Below are 18,818 nucleotides of genomic sequence, written 5' to 3'. Positions count from 1 at the left end.
ATATAGATAATAAAAATAAAAGAATAATATAAAAACATTTTTTTATCTTACTTCATTTCTTTATAATTAAATAACCTAAATTTTTTTCTTTTCTGTTATTTGTTTCTTTTTTTCCTCATTCTATAATCCAAACATCATAAGAGAAAATTATTATACAATGAGTTAGTTTGGATATACAAGATTTATTTATTAAAAAATTAGAATTTGTCTATTTTAAACTAAAATATAAATAAAAAGTCAAAAAAGTATTTACTTTATTAAAAAGTATTTATAAAAAGAAGGTCCAAATAAACTGACTGAATACCCATATTTAATTTATTTTTATAAAGTTTAAATACAATTTTGGTTTCTGTTTGATTAATTTTTTAAGTGTCATACTAAATTTTACTTTTTTTCAATAATTAAGTTTTAATTTTTGTTAATTTTGTATAATTTGATATTTTTGTTAACTATGTTTAAATAGTTAACATAAGTTTAAATGTTTAAATACTTCATGTATATCATGTGTTACTTTATTTTTTATTTTTTAATTTATTTTTAATTTTTAAAAATATGGTCAATGTATCAAATCAATATCCTATCACGTGAGATGATGACAGTAAAATGTTATGTATCAATGTCAATATTATAGGTTAATATCAATATCAAATGTCACAGTTTAATCAAATTTTCATTAATTTTGTTTAATTTAGTTTCAATTTTTTTCAAAATAAAATAATTATTTTCTTCTCCAAATTTAGATCAAATTCAATTTTTATATAAATTCATTCTCTTAAGATAAATCCCACTTCTTACAAATATAATATAATGATATATTTTTTAATTTTTCATTAAAAATCAAACATAAATCTAATAATTATATTCTAATAATATAGTTAGAATTAGTTTATAATACATGGAAAAGATATTTAATAAAAATGTGAATTTTAATAAAAATTGAAGTATAAAATTTATATAAAACCCATTGACTCTTTATATATGTAAATATTATGAGAGACATTAAAATATATAAACGAAAAATAAAGAATATTAGTTAGGTTATGTTATTCATGATCGGTGATTTCATGCGATTTACACTTTTATTTTTCCAGCTAATGTGGAATATTGGCGCGTACAAATTTGGTGCTAAATTCGTTTGTTGCATTATTTTGTTTTTATTGGTTCCCACTATGAAGAATCTTTGTTCACAGATAGATAGCAGCACATGTGAGATGTCAAAGTTTTTTGCTACCAAGCATCGTAGATTTTGGTTTCATGTTCCAATGCCTTTTACTCAAACATAATCATTTCCCTAATACACAATTAAACGACAATAATACAATAATTAGGATGATATACAGTTAAACGTTGAATTTGAAAAGCAAACTCCCTGACGTGATTTGTGAGTAATGCATACATCAAAACATGGATTATTGTTATTGTAGAAGAATGAAGAGTTATAATTAGAAAAATGTAATTTTGACATGAAGGTGTAATCATGATCTCCATCATAAATTCACAACCAAACATATAATCACTGTTCATCTTTCAAACTTTATCTTCTTCTTATATTGCTTTTCCTTTCAGGGATGGGCCTCTTCGGGCTAATCATTCTTGTAAGAATTTAGTATTATCTATTATTATTATTATTATTATTATTTTGAGATATGACATGGATGTCCAAGTCAGAGACTCAAGAGTGGGCCATTATCTCAACTTATCCAAATTGGTCTGCACCCATTATTGTCCTCTACCCAATTCAAAGCCCATCAACCCTCCATCATGAATCATGATACACCAAAACGTGTATGGCACGTGCCATATTTTTTAATATTATTATTAGTTTTAAATTCGGGTTCGGATTGATTGACGGTAGTTTGTTTGTCTGTTTATTAAAAAAAATTAGAAATGAAAAATAATAATAAATATTTTAAAGTTTGTAATTAAGTTTCCAACCCAAATCAATCTTAAAAACAAATATTTATAAAAGTATAAACAGTTGACTTTGTATAAATATGAAGATAATATATATATATATATATATATATATATATATATATATATATATATATATATATATATATATATATATATATATATATATATATATATATATATGCGGTTTGCTAACGCGCGTACGCCTGTTTTTTAGTTGGTACATTTTAGCAATGTGTACCGGATTTTAGTAGACAAAAATATCCTTATATACCATGGATTCTAAGTTCTAAGGTTAATGGTATTTTAATAATTTTCATTCTCAAAACTCTCAAAACTAAAAAAAAAAAAAAAAAGAAATCCCCAAACCCTTACTCACCTCTCTCATTCCCGTCAACCATTTCTCTTTCATCTTTCTCACTCCAATCTTTTCTCTGTCATCCTACGGTAGCTCCAATTGAAAAAAGGCATAATATCTTATTTTGTCCCCAGTTTCGCTCAAAAATGTCAAATTAGTCCATTCTTTAAAAAAAGCGTCAATTACGTCCTCACTTAATAAAATTTGCATGAATGAAATCCCTTCCGTTAAATCCGTACAAACGGCGTTAATTATTTTTCTCTTTCTTCTACTTCCTCAATTAACGTCGTTTGTACGGATTTAACGGAAGGGATTTCATTGATGCAAATTTTATTAAGTGAGGATGTAATTGACGCATTTTTTAAAGAATGGACTAATTTGAAATTTTCGAGTGAAACTTGGGATAAAATAGGGTATTAAGCCTTGAAAAAATCAGAAACACCCTAATGTAGCCCCAATTAAAAAAATCAGAAACACTTGTCATTAAACAATCTTACAAAAAAATGATTTTATAATGAGTTTTGATCTTATAATTTTTGTCTTATCTAATTTTATCCAATTTTCACAAGTATAAAGGAATTGGTAATTGACCTGGAAAAAATAAAAAATACTTGTTGTTAAACAATTTCTTACAAAAAAATGATTTTATAATGAGTTTTTATTTTATAATTTTTGTCTTATCTAATTTTATCTAATTTTCACAAGCATAATGACATCCGAAAGAATTGGTAATTGGCCTGGAAGGATTTTTTTAGAGAAATTAGTGAAGATGGTGAAATTGAAGAGATCTTGAATGAACCTTTGCCTCAAGGTGAATATGTCAATGACTCAACTCTTTAGAAAGACAAATTGTTTAAAGGCAAGTGTTTCTGATTTTTTCAATTAGGACTACAGTAGGGATGACAGAGAAAAGGTTGGAGTGAGAGAGATGAAAGAGAAAGGATTGAGAGGAATGAGAGAGATGAGTAAGGGTTTGGGGGGTTTCTTTTTTTTTTTTTTTAAGTTTTGAGAATGAAAATTATTAAAATACCCTTAACCTTAAAACTTGAATCCATGATATATAAGGGTATTTTTGTCTACTAAAATCCGGTACACATTGCTAAAATGTACCAACTGAAAAACAGACGTGCGCGCGTTAGCAAACCCCTATATATATATAAAAGTAAGAATTTTTTAAAAGTATAAAGATATATAAAAATATATAGAGTTGACTAGTTAAAAACTCGTCTAATGTGTTACAAAACTCGGTTAATTAATATATGGACAAATAAACATACTAGTTTAATATCTATTCTTAGACTCATATAATCATATAAGCAATTTTTATAATTTTAGTTAAATGAAAACATATAGGATCTTCAATTTCATGATTCTCACAATATTCTCGTATACATAATAATGAAGAAAAAAACTTACCTCGATCCATTACAAAGTTCTCCTAATCAATGTTTTCTATTCTCTTACTTCTCTTATATGACTTTTTGATGATATAGAAATTATCAGTTAGGAAATCTCCTTCTGTCAAGGTCACTGTTCATTTATCTTTTCAATAACCTAACTCTTACTTTATCTTTTCATAAACAACACCCTTTCCCTAAAGTAAAACTATATCTATTTTATGATATTTTACAAACTTTAACAAAATATTAAATTGTCCTTTAAAATGAGGAGAGATGGATTAATTTTAATAACTCTAAAATAAAATTTTAATATATTTATATTTTAATAATTATCACACTAAAATCTTTACATCAAAACTATACTTTAAATTACATGAAACAAATATTAAACTAATATAATTTAACGTTCTCCGACCAGGTTCATGTGATGACTTGAAGATATAGTACTAAACTTTAAATGTACGTCATTCATTAAAATTATCATGGCGGCAAAAGTCATGAACAACAAGACTTCTTTCACGTATCGCATAATCAAACCAACTCAACATAATTTTAATCAATCTTTATAACTTTTATGTCTCTAAAAGAAACTTAACATGTTACCACAATCGATAATACATGTATATAACTTAATGTGGATAACAATAAAATAAAGAAAATATAACTTTAATTAAATTCACAAGTGTCATAATAGTACAAGCATATGAGTATACATTTTCATATATATAAATAAATCATCATGTTAAAGTTGACTTATCCATAATGTCCATACTTTTAACATAATCAATAAAAGTTTCGGACAATAGTGTTTTAGTTAACGGATTTGCTATCATCAAATCAATACCAATATATTCAATCAACACTCTATGTTTTTACACTCCTTTGATTGACAAGTACTTCAAATCCATGTGTTTAACACTCTTTCAATACTTCTCATTTTTAGAGAAAAAGACGGTTGCGGAATTATCACAATAAATCCTTATCGGTCTAGCAATAATGTTAATAATATCAAACATCGATACAAAGTTTCGCAACCATACATTAATGGTAACCTCAAATAAATTTTTTAGTATTTTATTATATTATAATAAATAATAAATTTAGATATTCTTTGCATATTTATTTGTTTGTGATATTTAATTTCCAAATATATTAATTACTTTTTATTAACTATATTTTTAAGTATTTTATATATTTTTAAATAATTCATAAGTGGAGTGAAAAGTAGAAAATTATATGACCATCTTTCTCAAATCATGGAAAAGTATTTTACTTTTTTAAATAACCTTAAACAAATGTAAAAAGAGAGAAAAGGATATTGTAATCTTTATGGCTGACCCATACCTCAACTTATTTTTTAACTTTTCTCTTTGTTTATTTTTTATATTTCTTAAAATTATTTTGTAAGATTGAAAAATACCATAAATTTTCTTCTAATGAAATATCTCATCGTTTCTTAATTTGACTTCTTTCTGTCAGACCTCATTAAAAACGCACCCAAAACCCCTCTGAGTGGATGCCAAGTGTCAAGCGAAGGAAATCTGGAAATCAGAAAGTGGAAAATAGGTGGTTGTAGGAGAGTGGACGTTCGGTCTTGATGATGGTAGTGGTAAATGCCAAATTCCAAAATCATGTGCCACTTCTCTGCATGCTCACCTTCTTCTCCAAATCTCTGAACCATTTTCTCCTCCTTCTCTCTAGATTTCTTCATCTTCTCTCTAAGAAAACACTCACTTTCTCTTCTCCGATCACCACTCAGGCACTGCTGGAGCACTCCCGGCGTCAAGAGCTTTCAGTTTAACTGATCAGTTTTTAGTGCTGAGAGTTACTTCCTTTTTAGAACGTTCGTTCATCTTACACATGCAAACCCAGCTTCTTGGATGCATGTAGAGGGCCACTTTGTTCTGAGTATTTCTGTTTTTCCTGTTTGGTTTAGTTTGTAAGGGGTGATCGTCGAACTCTAAGATTTCAGTAGTGAGGAGATATATTTTTGCATTGTTGAACGTTCGGTCACGCTTAGAGGTAAGGGAAGCTTATATAATTTGATTGTATGTTAGTTTATACGTTCGTTTTTAATGGATGCATGTTTGTTGAGTTGCGAAATGAATACGAAGTATGATTGTTGATATGTTTTGACTATATGTTGTATGAATATTTATTATGATATGGATGTTTGATTTTATGAAAATAGATGTGGAGAAATGAATTTCTATAAAGAATTATAAGTATGAAATTCCCTATGAAAGTGTACGTTTGTCACTGAATGATCTTTGACCGTTCGGTTTTTCTAGTGGACTTGGTTGGAATTGGATTCTTTCATTTGGGAAGAATCCTAGTTGAGGACGAGCGTCTTTGTTTTCTAATACTTATACATGAGCGTTCGGCCAAGGGTAGTCATCCTTTGGTATTTGGTTATAAACCTAAGTATATCTATATGTATTTGTATAATTCGTTTGTTCTTAAACACTACTAAAAATGGTATCCATTATATTTACCAAGCCTTTTCTCTATGAGTTAGTAGTACTTGGTCTTACACCAAGTGCTCATGCTAAGTAAGTGCTCAGTCTTACACCAGGCGCTCATTCTCCTTTCTGTAATATATATTGATAATAAGAACGTTCGTCTAAACCCAATAGGGTTCGCTCGCTATGGTGTTTAGTCTTTGACTGACATTCTGATTTTCTTGATGTTTAATTCATTCAAAAGCTAAGTATATATTGACGTTCGGTTTCTTCATCGGATCCAGTTAAGTCCCATTATTTGATGTTCCCCATTGTTTGTCTCAATTGATTTCAGCCTAGAGTTTTAGTATTCGGCCTAGGCTTGTTGGCGTTCGGTTTAACTCTCGTGAGTCAGTTCATTCAATTGGCTCACCTAGTAAATAACATTTAGTTCTATGCGTCCTCGAGAAATATTATGGTAATCAGGTTTTCTATAACCCGATATTCACTCCCTCGGGTTTGCTACGTTTTTGGAACTGAAGACCTTTGGTCTCACTCCAAGCGTTCGGTCTTGTTTAGGGTTAAAGTTCAGCGTTCGGCATTTTGATATCCTAAGAGATATTTATTCAAATTGATCTCATTGAGGTCTTTTTAATGAAAGATGATGAAATATGATATGGATGAAATAACTTGAGTTATGAACGAGCGTTTCGGGGAGGGATAAGTCATGAATGTAAATTGGAGATTGGTAAAGTATGAATGTGGGCATGCTAAGTTGGCGGTTCATCCTGATATTTGTGATTACTCGTTTCTCACGTAGGGAAGGGTAAGTCATGTGTGAGAATGACAGGAGGTCCTCGTCCTTATGGTTAATTTGGACGGAACGGACTAACCTCGGGTGGCAGCTGTTGAGGGTATCCCAGTTACTACATCACCCGGGTGCACGAACATCGTAGCTACACAAAATTCATACAATCCGGACAGTCAGAGTCTAGCATTAGGCTTTGCATGTAAAAGTGCATGAAATGATCTTGTTTATGTGAATAGTGTGAAATCTATGTTGATATTTGAATTGAATTACATAAGCTTACCCTATTTTCCTGTCTTGTCTTTTTGTACGTTCGTTGGTTGTCTTTCTATTGCAATGATCATCCGTATGAATGTGAGCAGAAGGAGAATATTTGCTGGAAGAGGCATTAGAAGAAAACCTGGTCGAAGTGGAAGTTAAGGCCGAACAGTAGAACCGTTCAGTCAGTTATTGATTTTTCTCTCTATGACCGTTCGATCATCTTTTGGCCATTTCTTTTGTAGGACCGTTTGATATAGGTCTGTTGTAAACCGTTCGGCCTAGTTGTGTCTAATGCGTTGTTTTAACTCTTCGTTATGTTATAAGGTCGTTCGGTCGTAATTGTACTAAATCCCTTTTGAATGACTGAGTTGTAATATTATTAATTGTGATAATACTCTTAGTTTTGATACTCTATTTTTGGATGTCACACTTTCTCAATTTATCCCCGCACAAGATGAAACTTATTTAAAGATTAAAAGATACCTAAAGATTAAAAAAAGTTATTAATGTAATACTGATATTTCTAAATAATCAATAAATATTTCTTTTTCAAAATCTGACCGTGAGAAAGAAACTAAGGAACGTATATAAAATTTAGTTTGAATTTGATAAAAGTAAAGGTAAACTAATTTTGGTGGATCATTTGATTTATATGATAAACTTTGCCAGAAATAATTTGTGTAACGATTCTAAATTACGTATGAATACATATTTTTCTTTACATGTGAGTATGATGGAGTCATTTATTCGTTCCAAAAACATTTTACTATTACGTCAAATTATGAACAGTTGATAGAATGTCATCAATGATTAAATATGTAAGTAATATATATATATATATATATATATATATATATATATATATATATATATATATATATATATATATATATGATATTATAAGTTTTACTATTATCATTATTTTTATTTAGAACTTGTGAAACATAATTTATATATTTATATTTATATATAGCACAAACAAGCAAAGGCCCCAAAGCTGGGCCCTGTTTCTGATACAAAACTGGGCCCGACCCATTCAAGCAAACGGGTTCCTATATTTTTGAAGATTCAACTGCTAAGAAATTTATTTTGAAATCCAAACATCAATTTAAAGTTTAAAGTTCCTGAAACGTAGATTATAACTCAATGATATTCCAATCACTTTTCAATTGTGTTGCATTTATGCTTTCAACTTAAAAGGCATCAGGGATTCAAATACTGTATAATAACTCACTTTTATTAGTAGCTAAATATTTATCATAATTGTTTATTTACTGATGTTTGAGATGATTGCCACTTTTTAGTTTTTAAATTTATATTTGAAAATAATTTTTCTTTAGATAAAATAAGAATAGAGTAAATTTAATATTTGTTTCTATAATTTCAATCTCAAAAAAATTAAAATAGAAAGTATAAAAGTAAAGTAGTTTTCATTATCTTCTAACAACACTCCTTTTAAGAAAAATAAATTTTTAGTTTAATAATTTCTTTAACAATTTTCTTCCATTCACTTATCATTATTATTAAAAATAAATAATACCCGTGCAAAAGTAAAGTAGCCAACAATGCTTCATAACCCATACAAATATTTGACAGTAACTAATTTATTATGAATATATTAATTATGAAAATAAAATGAAATGATAAAAAGAAAATGAAAAAAAAAGAAAGTATCAATTATGACGAGATATAAAAAGAAATAAGGACTCTTTAGTGAGTTCAACGTATAATTTTTTCCCTCAAAAAGTCTCGTGAAATGAGACACGTGTGTTGCTTTTATTTATTTATATTTTAAATTAAGTTTTTTAACTCAAACGTGTGAGTAGATTCGTGTTATTTTAAGCAATGAGCAGATTTATGTAAAGAAAAACAATACGAAAAAAATATTCCTATTAAGATTTTAACTAGTACAACTCACTTTATATATATATTATTGTATCCATCCAAACAAATAGACTTTTTTTTTTATGTAAAGTGGAGAAATGATAACATAGATTTAAAAAGAACATGTATAAAGAATTACATATACGTTAGTAGCATAATGTTTTGAATGAATGATTTTACAGCATAAAAAGTTGTGGTAGTGATTTATAACTAACTCTTTACTTTAGTAGTTAATAATAATTGTGGTGTGAATGAACAGTAATGGTATCAGAGTCACCTCATCAGGTACCCAAAACATAATACAGAAATGGTGGACATTAAATTAGTGATATCATGAGATGGCATGTTTTCATATAAGCTACCATTATCTAATATGGTAAAAGGCAAAAAGTTTCCATCTAATATTTATCTTACATTTTCAAATTCAAGAATATTTATATGATAAAAAGCATATTCCTTAAAGAAATTACACATTGACAATGCATTTGCCTGTTAAGAATAAAAAACACAAACATTGTCATCCCATAATCATAAAATATGTTCCACCAGATATGGTCACTGCACCATCAACTTTACTGCTGGCAATAATATTGCAAATCAAATACCATTTTTTTTCTTATGTTTTATGGTATATCATAAGTCTGAGTATTCAAACATATGAAATGTCTATCAACTTTAGTTATATTTATTCTGATTTTTAAAACTAGTCATCAAGGTTTTTGGTTATTCATTTTCAATTAGAAAGAGAAGTATTCATTTTTGGTTTACAGTACACACCATTAATCATAAATGAAAAAAAAAACTTATATATATAGTTTTATGCTCAATCATATCTGACAACTACATTCTAAGTATAAGAATATATTTCCTCTATTCTGAAAATGTAAATACAAATAAATATTTTTACATTAAGAATAGTAACCGAGTTTATTTAATATTTTTGTTTTTATACAATGAAGAGATATTTGAAAAGAAGTTATCTTAATTATATTTATGAGGAATGGTACTTAGGTTCATAATTTAAAAATTAAGATTAAATTGGTTTAAGTTTGTTAACTTTTAAATTCATTAAACATGAATTAAATATGTGTTGTACATATACTTAAAAGATTAGAAAGTTTTTGGTTGGAATGACACTAAAGTGAATCTAAGATTTAAAATAGAAAGAAGCAGTTAGTCTCCTTTTAGGCCAGACCAGTAAACTAAAAAGAAGGTGGGCTTTAATTTAGTTCAATTATTTAGAAAGTTGGGCTAATATTGCAACTTTAATTAAAACAAACCGACTTTGTTCTGGCAAAGGAACCTCCAACATTTTTAATTACTAATGTGCACTAGGTAGCACAAACACATGTCAGAGTGTGGAAAACACATGCTCAAGTTTTCTTTTCAATTGTTGAATCTTTGAAATACACTGATATTAATATATTAAAATATCAAAATTATTGTTCATCAGAACATTTTAAAGTAGATAAAAAAAACGATACTAAAAATTCGACAACAAAAAATCTATATTTCCTCTTATTGTATTTTCTCTTGATTGTAATCCCAAAAGCAACCACAAAACAATGGTTTATTTCTGTTCTGTTTGACTTGGTTCCAGTTCTGTTATCTATCTATTCATACACACAACACAACCACATTATTATAACAATTATTGTGATTTCTTTGGTTTCAACTTACTGTCAGAGGACAAGGGAGTTGCTTTATTCATGTTCAATGAGTCTGGTGTATGCTACTGTTCCAACAGATTTAAAAGAGTCTCATTCAGACTACCAATAAATGAGCTAAGTAAAAGTTTTTCATCTCATTCACTTCCTATTCATGAATGTTAGAAGAGTAAATGTAAACGTAAATGTACATGCAAACTTTTGTTAACCTTTTTTTTTAATAATACTTAATTTTGTTGAAAATTAAGAAATTTACGATACTCAATACTCGAATATTTGTGATTAGATATTGTAAACACGATTTGCATTATTTATATATATAAAAGACTTCACAGCTAAATATTTGTCGCAGTCACTGTCTATCAATCAGGTATGAATATAGTCGGAGTACAAAACCGATGCCAAGGTGTGTGGCTGAGATATTAATGTGACCACTCGCCAAGGTGCCAAAGTATATGAAATGGAATTGCACAGCATTATTATTATTCCATTGTAGAGTATGATACTTACACTGTGACAAATGCAAAATCTATTATAAAGTATATGATAAAGCACGTTGAATATTTATTTATAATATTATTTGGTGGTTTGGTTAATCTATGGAAGATATGGTGGTGATAGATGGTGGAATGCGATGACAGAGAAATATTTAATGTGTTGTATGGTGATATAATGAATCTGCAGGAGCTGCATAGGGTTAAAGAAATGTTGTGAAGCACGAGATACAAGGTATGACGAAGGACCAATCCCATTGCGGCACATAGTACTGGAAGAAACCTCAATTAATGTTTGCACTGCCAAACGTGCGTATGAGTATCAGAGAGGTTTCAGAACATGTTAACAGTTCACAAGTAGTGACCTATCGACAGAACAGCATCATTGCTATGCTCCCCAATACCAGGGCATCTTTGGGTCACATGGCCACCCATGTGGCCTAGCGTCTCCAACAGGTGCATGCTTCAGACCGGTTAACCCACTCCAGTGCTTAATTTATTCCTCACAAATACACTACTACTCTATAGTTTAAGTACATTTAACATCCTCACTCAACTCGTATAGCATGTATTCCAAGCACTCCACCACTCTTATGTGGGCTCGACCCTCTAAGCGGGGACCGATTCCCCAAACCATCACACGTGTAACAAATCTCCATCTCTCCTTTGCCATAACCTAACACGTGTACTACAGGACCATTAATAACCAGCACAATCTCTGGCACCTTAAAATGCCAATGTTCCTATTTCACAATCCTCCCCATGCCATCCGGATTCACAATAATTGCTTCTGTGTTTGTTTAGTTTATGGTAAACGTTTCAGCCCAATCAGAGAACAGAAAGGAAGAAATAATGATCATGAAATTGAAACGAGTATAATATGTGATGGGTCTGATATGATCCACTTGTTCATGATGTTCCCATAACAAAAATTATATTTTTCTTTGAGTTGGCAGTTTTTAACTACTAGGTTGGGTTTGGTGGGAGCAGGAGGAGTATATAAAATGGGTGACCGGGGTTGATGACAATGCTGGCTAGTCTGCTAGGGACCTTAAATTAAAATATAGTTTGAAAGAAGATTGTTTATTAGTGAAACGAAGTGTATTTAATAGGAGAGTGAAGGCGTTGTTTTATATCATGAGCTCCTAAGATCACGAGCCACGAGAGATGGAGAAGTGGAATATATTACAAGGGTTTGGTTAGCGAAAGAAAGAGAGAGAAGACAATTGGCAGAAAAATGGTGTTGGCTTTAAGTTCTCGGCAATAATTGAAACTTTAAAAGTGTTAGTTTAATTCAACTTAGACATCAAAGATAGATAAATCTGGTGGACTCCATCTTTCCACGTCCGACACAAATTAACAGCTGAGCGTTGTCAAAGGTTGGAGCCATGTTGGTGTCTCTATTCCAAATATCTATGTTATTCCTCCCATCAAACATCTCCTTTTGAGTGGATTCCAACTCTTCATTCAACCATATAGATTCCCTAACCAAAAGTTTAACCTTCTTTCTCCTCCTTACCAACTCAATTTAATTCCAAACCCTCTCCCATCTCATTTATTAGATTCCCTTTCACCCTGACTGACTTACTTCATGCCCAAAAAAACAAAAACCAAAAAAGAAGACGCTTCCTTACAACTTAAGCACCAATTATTCCGCCACTCCTCTCTTTCTCTCTTCTTTTCTTTCGGCTAACTTTGCTATGTGCATAACACGCTACAATCTAAGCCATAACCTTCCCTTCCCATCTCCATCGTTACATTATGGATTACCTTTTCTCTCTGTTTCTTGTTTCAAGAACACAGGCAAGCATAACCTTTATCAATGTCTATAATAATATCTCACCTCATTTCACATGATTTCTCATTGCTAGTTTTTTATATTACCTTTACTCGTCTCTCATTATTATATGTGGTACCACCTCAAATACCAACTTAAACAAAGCGGCCACTTCGTATATAATGCTGAACATCCAAATCTAATGCATTTCTCCCAAACCTTTTCTTCCCTTTCCTTTACCAAATATTGAACATCGGTTTCTGTTATCAATATGTAAAATCAAACACCTTTTCTATATATACCGGACGCCAAACCTCCTTTCCTACTTTATCGCCATTCTGCATGTGATTCTACAACCTAATTATCTAACCTAGCACCTCTATATAAATAACTTGTAAAGGCAGTAAAAAATTATGGCCCAGAATCAACCAGAGACCTTATTTATTGGTCTTACTACCAAAATTTCTAGACAGTTGCTTTTATAATGTCTTACTTCACCAATTATTGATCTAAAATCAAACAGGGATCGATGTAGATGTAGTGTACGTACAGACATATTGGTAGCTATACTAGGGGTGTTCAATTATTTTTCTCACTACATATACTACTTTTTGTCCATTTTGTGATGCTTCTGGCCTTATCTCTCTACTGGGTTTATGGTAATATACCGATTCGTGATACAATTGCCAATACTTGGAGGAGTACAGAATTGTCAGTATTCTGCATGACAGAGAGAAAGCTATGGGAGTGCATCTGGCATGGACAAGGGACATTGATTCAAACGTTGAATAAGGACATAGCATATAATTGAATTTTTGAGCACCAAAAAAAGTCTAGCCCACAACTACTACTTTTGAGTCAGCTTCAGACACAGGATAGAAATATTCTAATAAGCCAAGTCCATAAGGGCCCCTCCTATGCTTATTACCTGAATCTCCAAGCATCCAATCATTGATGGTTATGATGATCTTATCTCCGAATTAAGGATATCTTACTTAGATTGGAAGCCCGGTTTTCCTGCAATTGCCTATAAGTTCTAGTTTCCTATGCACGTGCGATCACTGCTCCCGAACACCATACAACTGGATCATTCTACGTAGGGATAGACAAGGTTTTCTTTTTGACATGGCTGTTTATTATGCAGCCAACTATGAAGAAAACTTCACAGACTTTTAATCCACAATAAGTTTAACTGGCACAATCAATTGTTTCCCAAAAGAAGCATGTCCATTAGTGTTTCTGTAACCTTCACCGAGAAACCAAATATATTGCAGAGAAGGAAACCAATAATTGAGAATAACTGTCAACAAGGACTTCGGTTTACCCTTGCCCTTTCTCTATTTTTTTTTTCGGTTTTTCAATTAAAAGCAAAAGGTATGAACTTACCCCTTAACCTCTTGCCCCATTTGCCAAAAGACTACAACTTCGCCATTCAAGATGTCACAGTCCGTTTTGTTTTTTGTTCATGTAGAGTATCGTAAAACTACAGCCATGTTTTTCCTAAATTCTGTTAGCGACGGTGTTTCCAATGTTCTTTTTTTTTTACCATTAAACAACAGACCAATTTGTACGATCATGATTGTGAGACTGTAAGCATGTCACGACCAAGAACTCACATATACTACATGTTTTTCGATACGTAAGTTGTAACATATATTATCATTTTTTGGAAAAGTACAAAATTAATCCATTCAGTATTACATTTGATGCAACAGAGACTTTTCCTCCGTACTACAAACTACGTGGTTAATTACATCAATGTAAACGTGCTTCAAACTCAGAAAGACACTTTTGTGTTTCCTTTTTCCATACATATTTGTTCTTTGTTCTAATCTGAACAAAACGAGAAAAAAGGGTCCTATATGCTACCCTAGCTCGACTCCATTTTTATGGCAGGGTAGGGATGTACATTATCATTCTATTCATTTACACACGGGAACGTGCTCGGAGACGAAGGGATACTTGTTTCCATTCCACCAATCGTTGAAGGAAATCCATCACCTGCATGAAACAGATAGATGAATAAATACATAAGCAAACACTTATATTTTATGCATACGATGCCACGGTGCAAAAATAGATGATGAAATGAGAAAATCAATCTATTATACTTGCCTCGTTAGGTTCTTGTAAAGAGTATGATGCAGTAGTGTCCTTTGGGAATTTCGAGACAAGAATCCCAAAACCTTGTCCTCTGTCTCTAAGTTTCTGATTATCATAAAAGAAATTAACAAGCACTGGTTAGTTGACTTGGTTCAGATTATCCCAAAAAATCTACAAACGAATATAATATATTAAACAAGTAAGCAGCAGTATCCTTTTAGAGAAATAACAAATAGAAGTAAATAGATTAAGATCATTGGATACCTTGAATGCATCTTCATCGGTTTTATCATCTCCAATGTAAACAGGAAAGACATCGTTACAGTTGGCAAATCCTGTTGAAAACGATTTATTATTTAGATATCAACTGACAAATTAAAAAATTACCGCATATTTAGAAGCATGTGATTATAAAACAATGTTTCAGTGAATAAACTAATCCCACAGGGGTGTGTGTGGTCCTCTAAATTGTTTTTAGCAGTCAAACGTTTGGAAGAATTATCCAACTAGTGGGTTTTGTGCAATTACTATGTTGGAGAAAATGTAAGTATTGTTTGTGAGAAATAAAAGGAAGAACAAAAATGAAATGGATTAAAACCTACCAAGTGACTCTAACAAAAATTCCAGTGCTTTCCCTTTGTCCCATTTAATGGATGGACGAATCTCTAATACCTGCAATAAACAAATGTAATTGAAAGTGAGACATCTTTCATTTCATATTATCTTTAAACTAAATCAAACACCCCACCACATAAACAAAGTTGATGTTAAGAAAGAGGAAATAAAACCATGGCCCACCTTTCTTCCTTGGTTAAGACGAAGCTTCGGGTACTCTTTTAATACTGATCTCACTTCCTGTGCCAGTTCACTCCATTTCTGTGTACATCATGACACTTAACTCAGCCAAAGTCCAAATCACAATTTTCAGTTACCAATAACATGACCGGCTTTAAAGTTTATGTACCTTTTCATCAACGCAGCGAAAATGAACAGAGGCGCAGAACTTGTTGTTCTCCACCCTTGCTCCAGGGATTGATTTCATTTTCTCAACTAATTGGTTGTACACCTGAAAATTAATACAAAAAAGGTTACTCTTATTTACCATATTTTAAAATTAAAAAAAAAAATTAAGATGAGGAGGCATGTAAAATTGACCAACCTCATCTATCATGGGAAGAAATTCACTGGCAGGTTGGAAAAGAACTGGCTCTCCTTTGTCCTGCAGATCATAAGAATCAAACTAATATTAATATTTGGTTTCTTAGAAAAGGTAAAAAACCATGGCCTAACTATATTGCACTACTATAGGTTGTTCACTTTCACTCACTTTGTTGCTGTATTTGGAGTCTCTTGTTGGCCCTTGGATATCCATGCCATGGCTTCCAGCATAATATAGCTCGGCCAAGCGCACAAAATTGTAAACCTATTTTTCGCAAAACGACACCAAATTACTTATTTTTTTCCCCGAAAAAATAGGAAAAAAAAATAAAGACAGAGTTGAAATTAAGCATACCTTGTCTCTGCATCTGCCTGTAACTATAGCAGTGGGAAAACACCTCGCAAGTTTCCTCACTGTTTTCCTCATCTGACATATGACAATACACCACGTGCACGTTAGCCACCAAATTATTTATATGTATGATATCGATGATATGATGTTATGATATGTTGAATAATGGTATGCATGAATACTGACCGAATCCGACATGAAAGCACGGTCTGGATCATCAACAATAGGTGACAAAGTACCATCATAGTCCAGGAACATGACGATTTGCTTTCCCCTGGATGCATCCATAATTTGCTCAAACATGTCTAATGCCGAAGGGTGGCGAAGCTGTTTGACAAAGAACACGCGTTATAAAGACGTTAGAGAAAGATCAGATCCATAACCGGTTCAAAAAGGACAAAGAGTGAGTAATGGGTTCTCACAATCCAAGAGCTGTGTTCCTCAGCTAAGGAAGAGGTTGATTTGGCATGGGTGGGAGAAGAGGCTCTCATGGAATCAACCCATGCATTGATTCTTTGTCCTCCATTGATCTCAAGGTTCTTCAAAACCCTCCTCCTCGGAATGGGAATGTAGCCTCCCGGCGCCGCCGGTGGCTTTTGCGCAACCGTTAGGTCCCTGTTGATCCCGGATTTTGTCTTGGACAATACCACATTCTGCTGAGTCATTTTGTGTGCAGATGGAATAATCCAAAGCAAATTATTATAAAATTTTGAAAACTTAAGGTCGAGGATGAATAAGGAATGTCAAGGTTTTGTAGCTTAAGGTTGGAGAGGGATTATATAAGGTTTTGTTACAGTAGTAGGGTTTCAGAAGCAAGCGGTGTGGGAGGAGAGAAATGATTGAATGAAAGGGTAATTGGTGAGAAGAAGAAGAAGAAGAAGAAGAAGAAAGAGAGGTTTTGGCAGAATTGGTGGCTGCAATGGGGTGGCAGAGAAGCGAAGAGAAGAGAGACAGAGAGAAGAAGGAGTGAATGTATGTGTGGGGGAGAAGACGCTGCCCCTAGCTTTAATTTATAGTTGTTAGAAACCGAAGGTCCTGAATAGTGGGACCCACTTTGAAAAAGAATGAGGGCCCACACTTTTGCCCCACCTCGACCCCGATATCCTTGAGGTCCCCGCCACATACCATTTCATTTTCACTTCTTCCTCTCGTTTTAACGATTTCTCACATTTTCTAAAATAACTTAGGTTTTAGATCATCGTGTTCCAGCTTCCATAATTGCAACTCAATTGCAGATCATTATTATTCATTTATTTATTTATTTATTTATTTATTTATTTATTTATTTATTTATATCAAGTAACACAGTGTTACTCTTGTCTTCTCTTTCTTCTAACTTGTGTACTTTTACTTTACCAACAACAACTACAATATAAAATAAGATCTCTCCACGTGGCCGACATCCCTTAGCCGACTCTTTCACTGCCCTTCCTGCCACGTCAAATTCGACTCCACCACTCTTTTTACTTAAATTATTACTTTTTTTTTCTTCATATACTTCAAATAAATCATATTTTCACAAACAGCAGAAGGTCGTTTATCATCCACCCATCCCATATAATGTACAAATGTAGTGATAGATATAAACTTGTTATTTTTGATAAATTCAATGCGATTAAGTTAAAAAAATAATGCATTTAATCCCTGTAATGAATAATAGAGTATTTTTTATATTTTTAAAAATAACTTTTCATAATTCCGCACCACTTATTACTCTTTCAATATTTATTAACTAGTTAGTTTTATATACATATAATATGTTTAAAAATTACGTGATTGAAACAGTTGATGGATGTTTTTATTATTCATTTGTTTCAAGTGCTTTGTTCAAAAGCCCAATAGACAAACTTAAAAGAACAAAGACATATGAATGGTGGATAACCAAACACTTTCAAATGTACTTGAGAAAGAAACAAATCTTAAAAAAATACGAAATTGATTAAATAAATGATAGCAAGTAAGATTTAAGATTCTTAATTACATCTTTTTCATTCTCTTAACTGATTTTTTATATTTTAGTCTTTATTTTTTTTTAATTTTAACTATAGTAGTTATGAGACAGCTAAAATAGTGTTTTTATTACGACTTCTAGATCATCGTTGAAACATTCATCATTAAAAGTTAATACAAAACAATGACGATTGTTTAAATTGTATCATTTTGTGTACAAAACTATGATGGTATGAACATAGTTGTTGATA

General features: G+C 31.4%; 1 protein-coding gene across 1 annotated transcript; it reads right to left on the bottom strand.

Moving 5' to 3' along the window:
- Nucleotides 1–14,632: 14,632 nt before the first annotated feature.
- LOC124838038 (putative trehalose-phosphate phosphatase J) lies at nucleotides 14,633–17,594 on the bottom strand. Its single transcript, XM_047313542.2, has 11 exons — nucleotides 17,040–17,594; nucleotides 16,804–16,944; nucleotides 16,621–16,692; nucleotides 16,435–16,530; nucleotides 16,267–16,326; nucleotides 16,072–16,173; nucleotides 15,906–15,983; nucleotides 15,710–15,779; nucleotides 15,372–15,442; nucleotides 15,120–15,212; nucleotides 14,633–15,005 (listed from the first exon to the last, which is right to left on the bottom strand). The coding sequence occupies exons 1-11, from the start codon at nucleotides 17,280–17,282 to the stop codon at nucleotides 14,931–14,933; spliced, it is 1,101 nt and encodes a 366-aa protein (XP_047169498.2). The 5' UTR covers nucleotides 17,283–17,594; the 3' UTR covers nucleotides 14,633–14,930.
- Nucleotides 17,595–18,818: the final 1,224 nt, after the last annotated feature.

The sequence above is a fragment of the Vigna umbellata genome, chromosome 1 (genome assembly GCF_029865625.1).
Source record: "Vigna umbellata cultivar VRB3 chromosome 1, Vumbellata_1.0, whole genome shotgun sequence".
In the NCBI taxonomy this organism is placed as follows: domain Eukaryota; kingdom Viridiplantae; phylum Streptophyta; class Magnoliopsida; order Fabales; family Fabaceae; genus Vigna; species Vigna umbellata.
The sequence above is the reverse complement of the archived record's forward strand: the minus strand, read 5'-3'. Positions and strand labels throughout refer to the sequence as shown.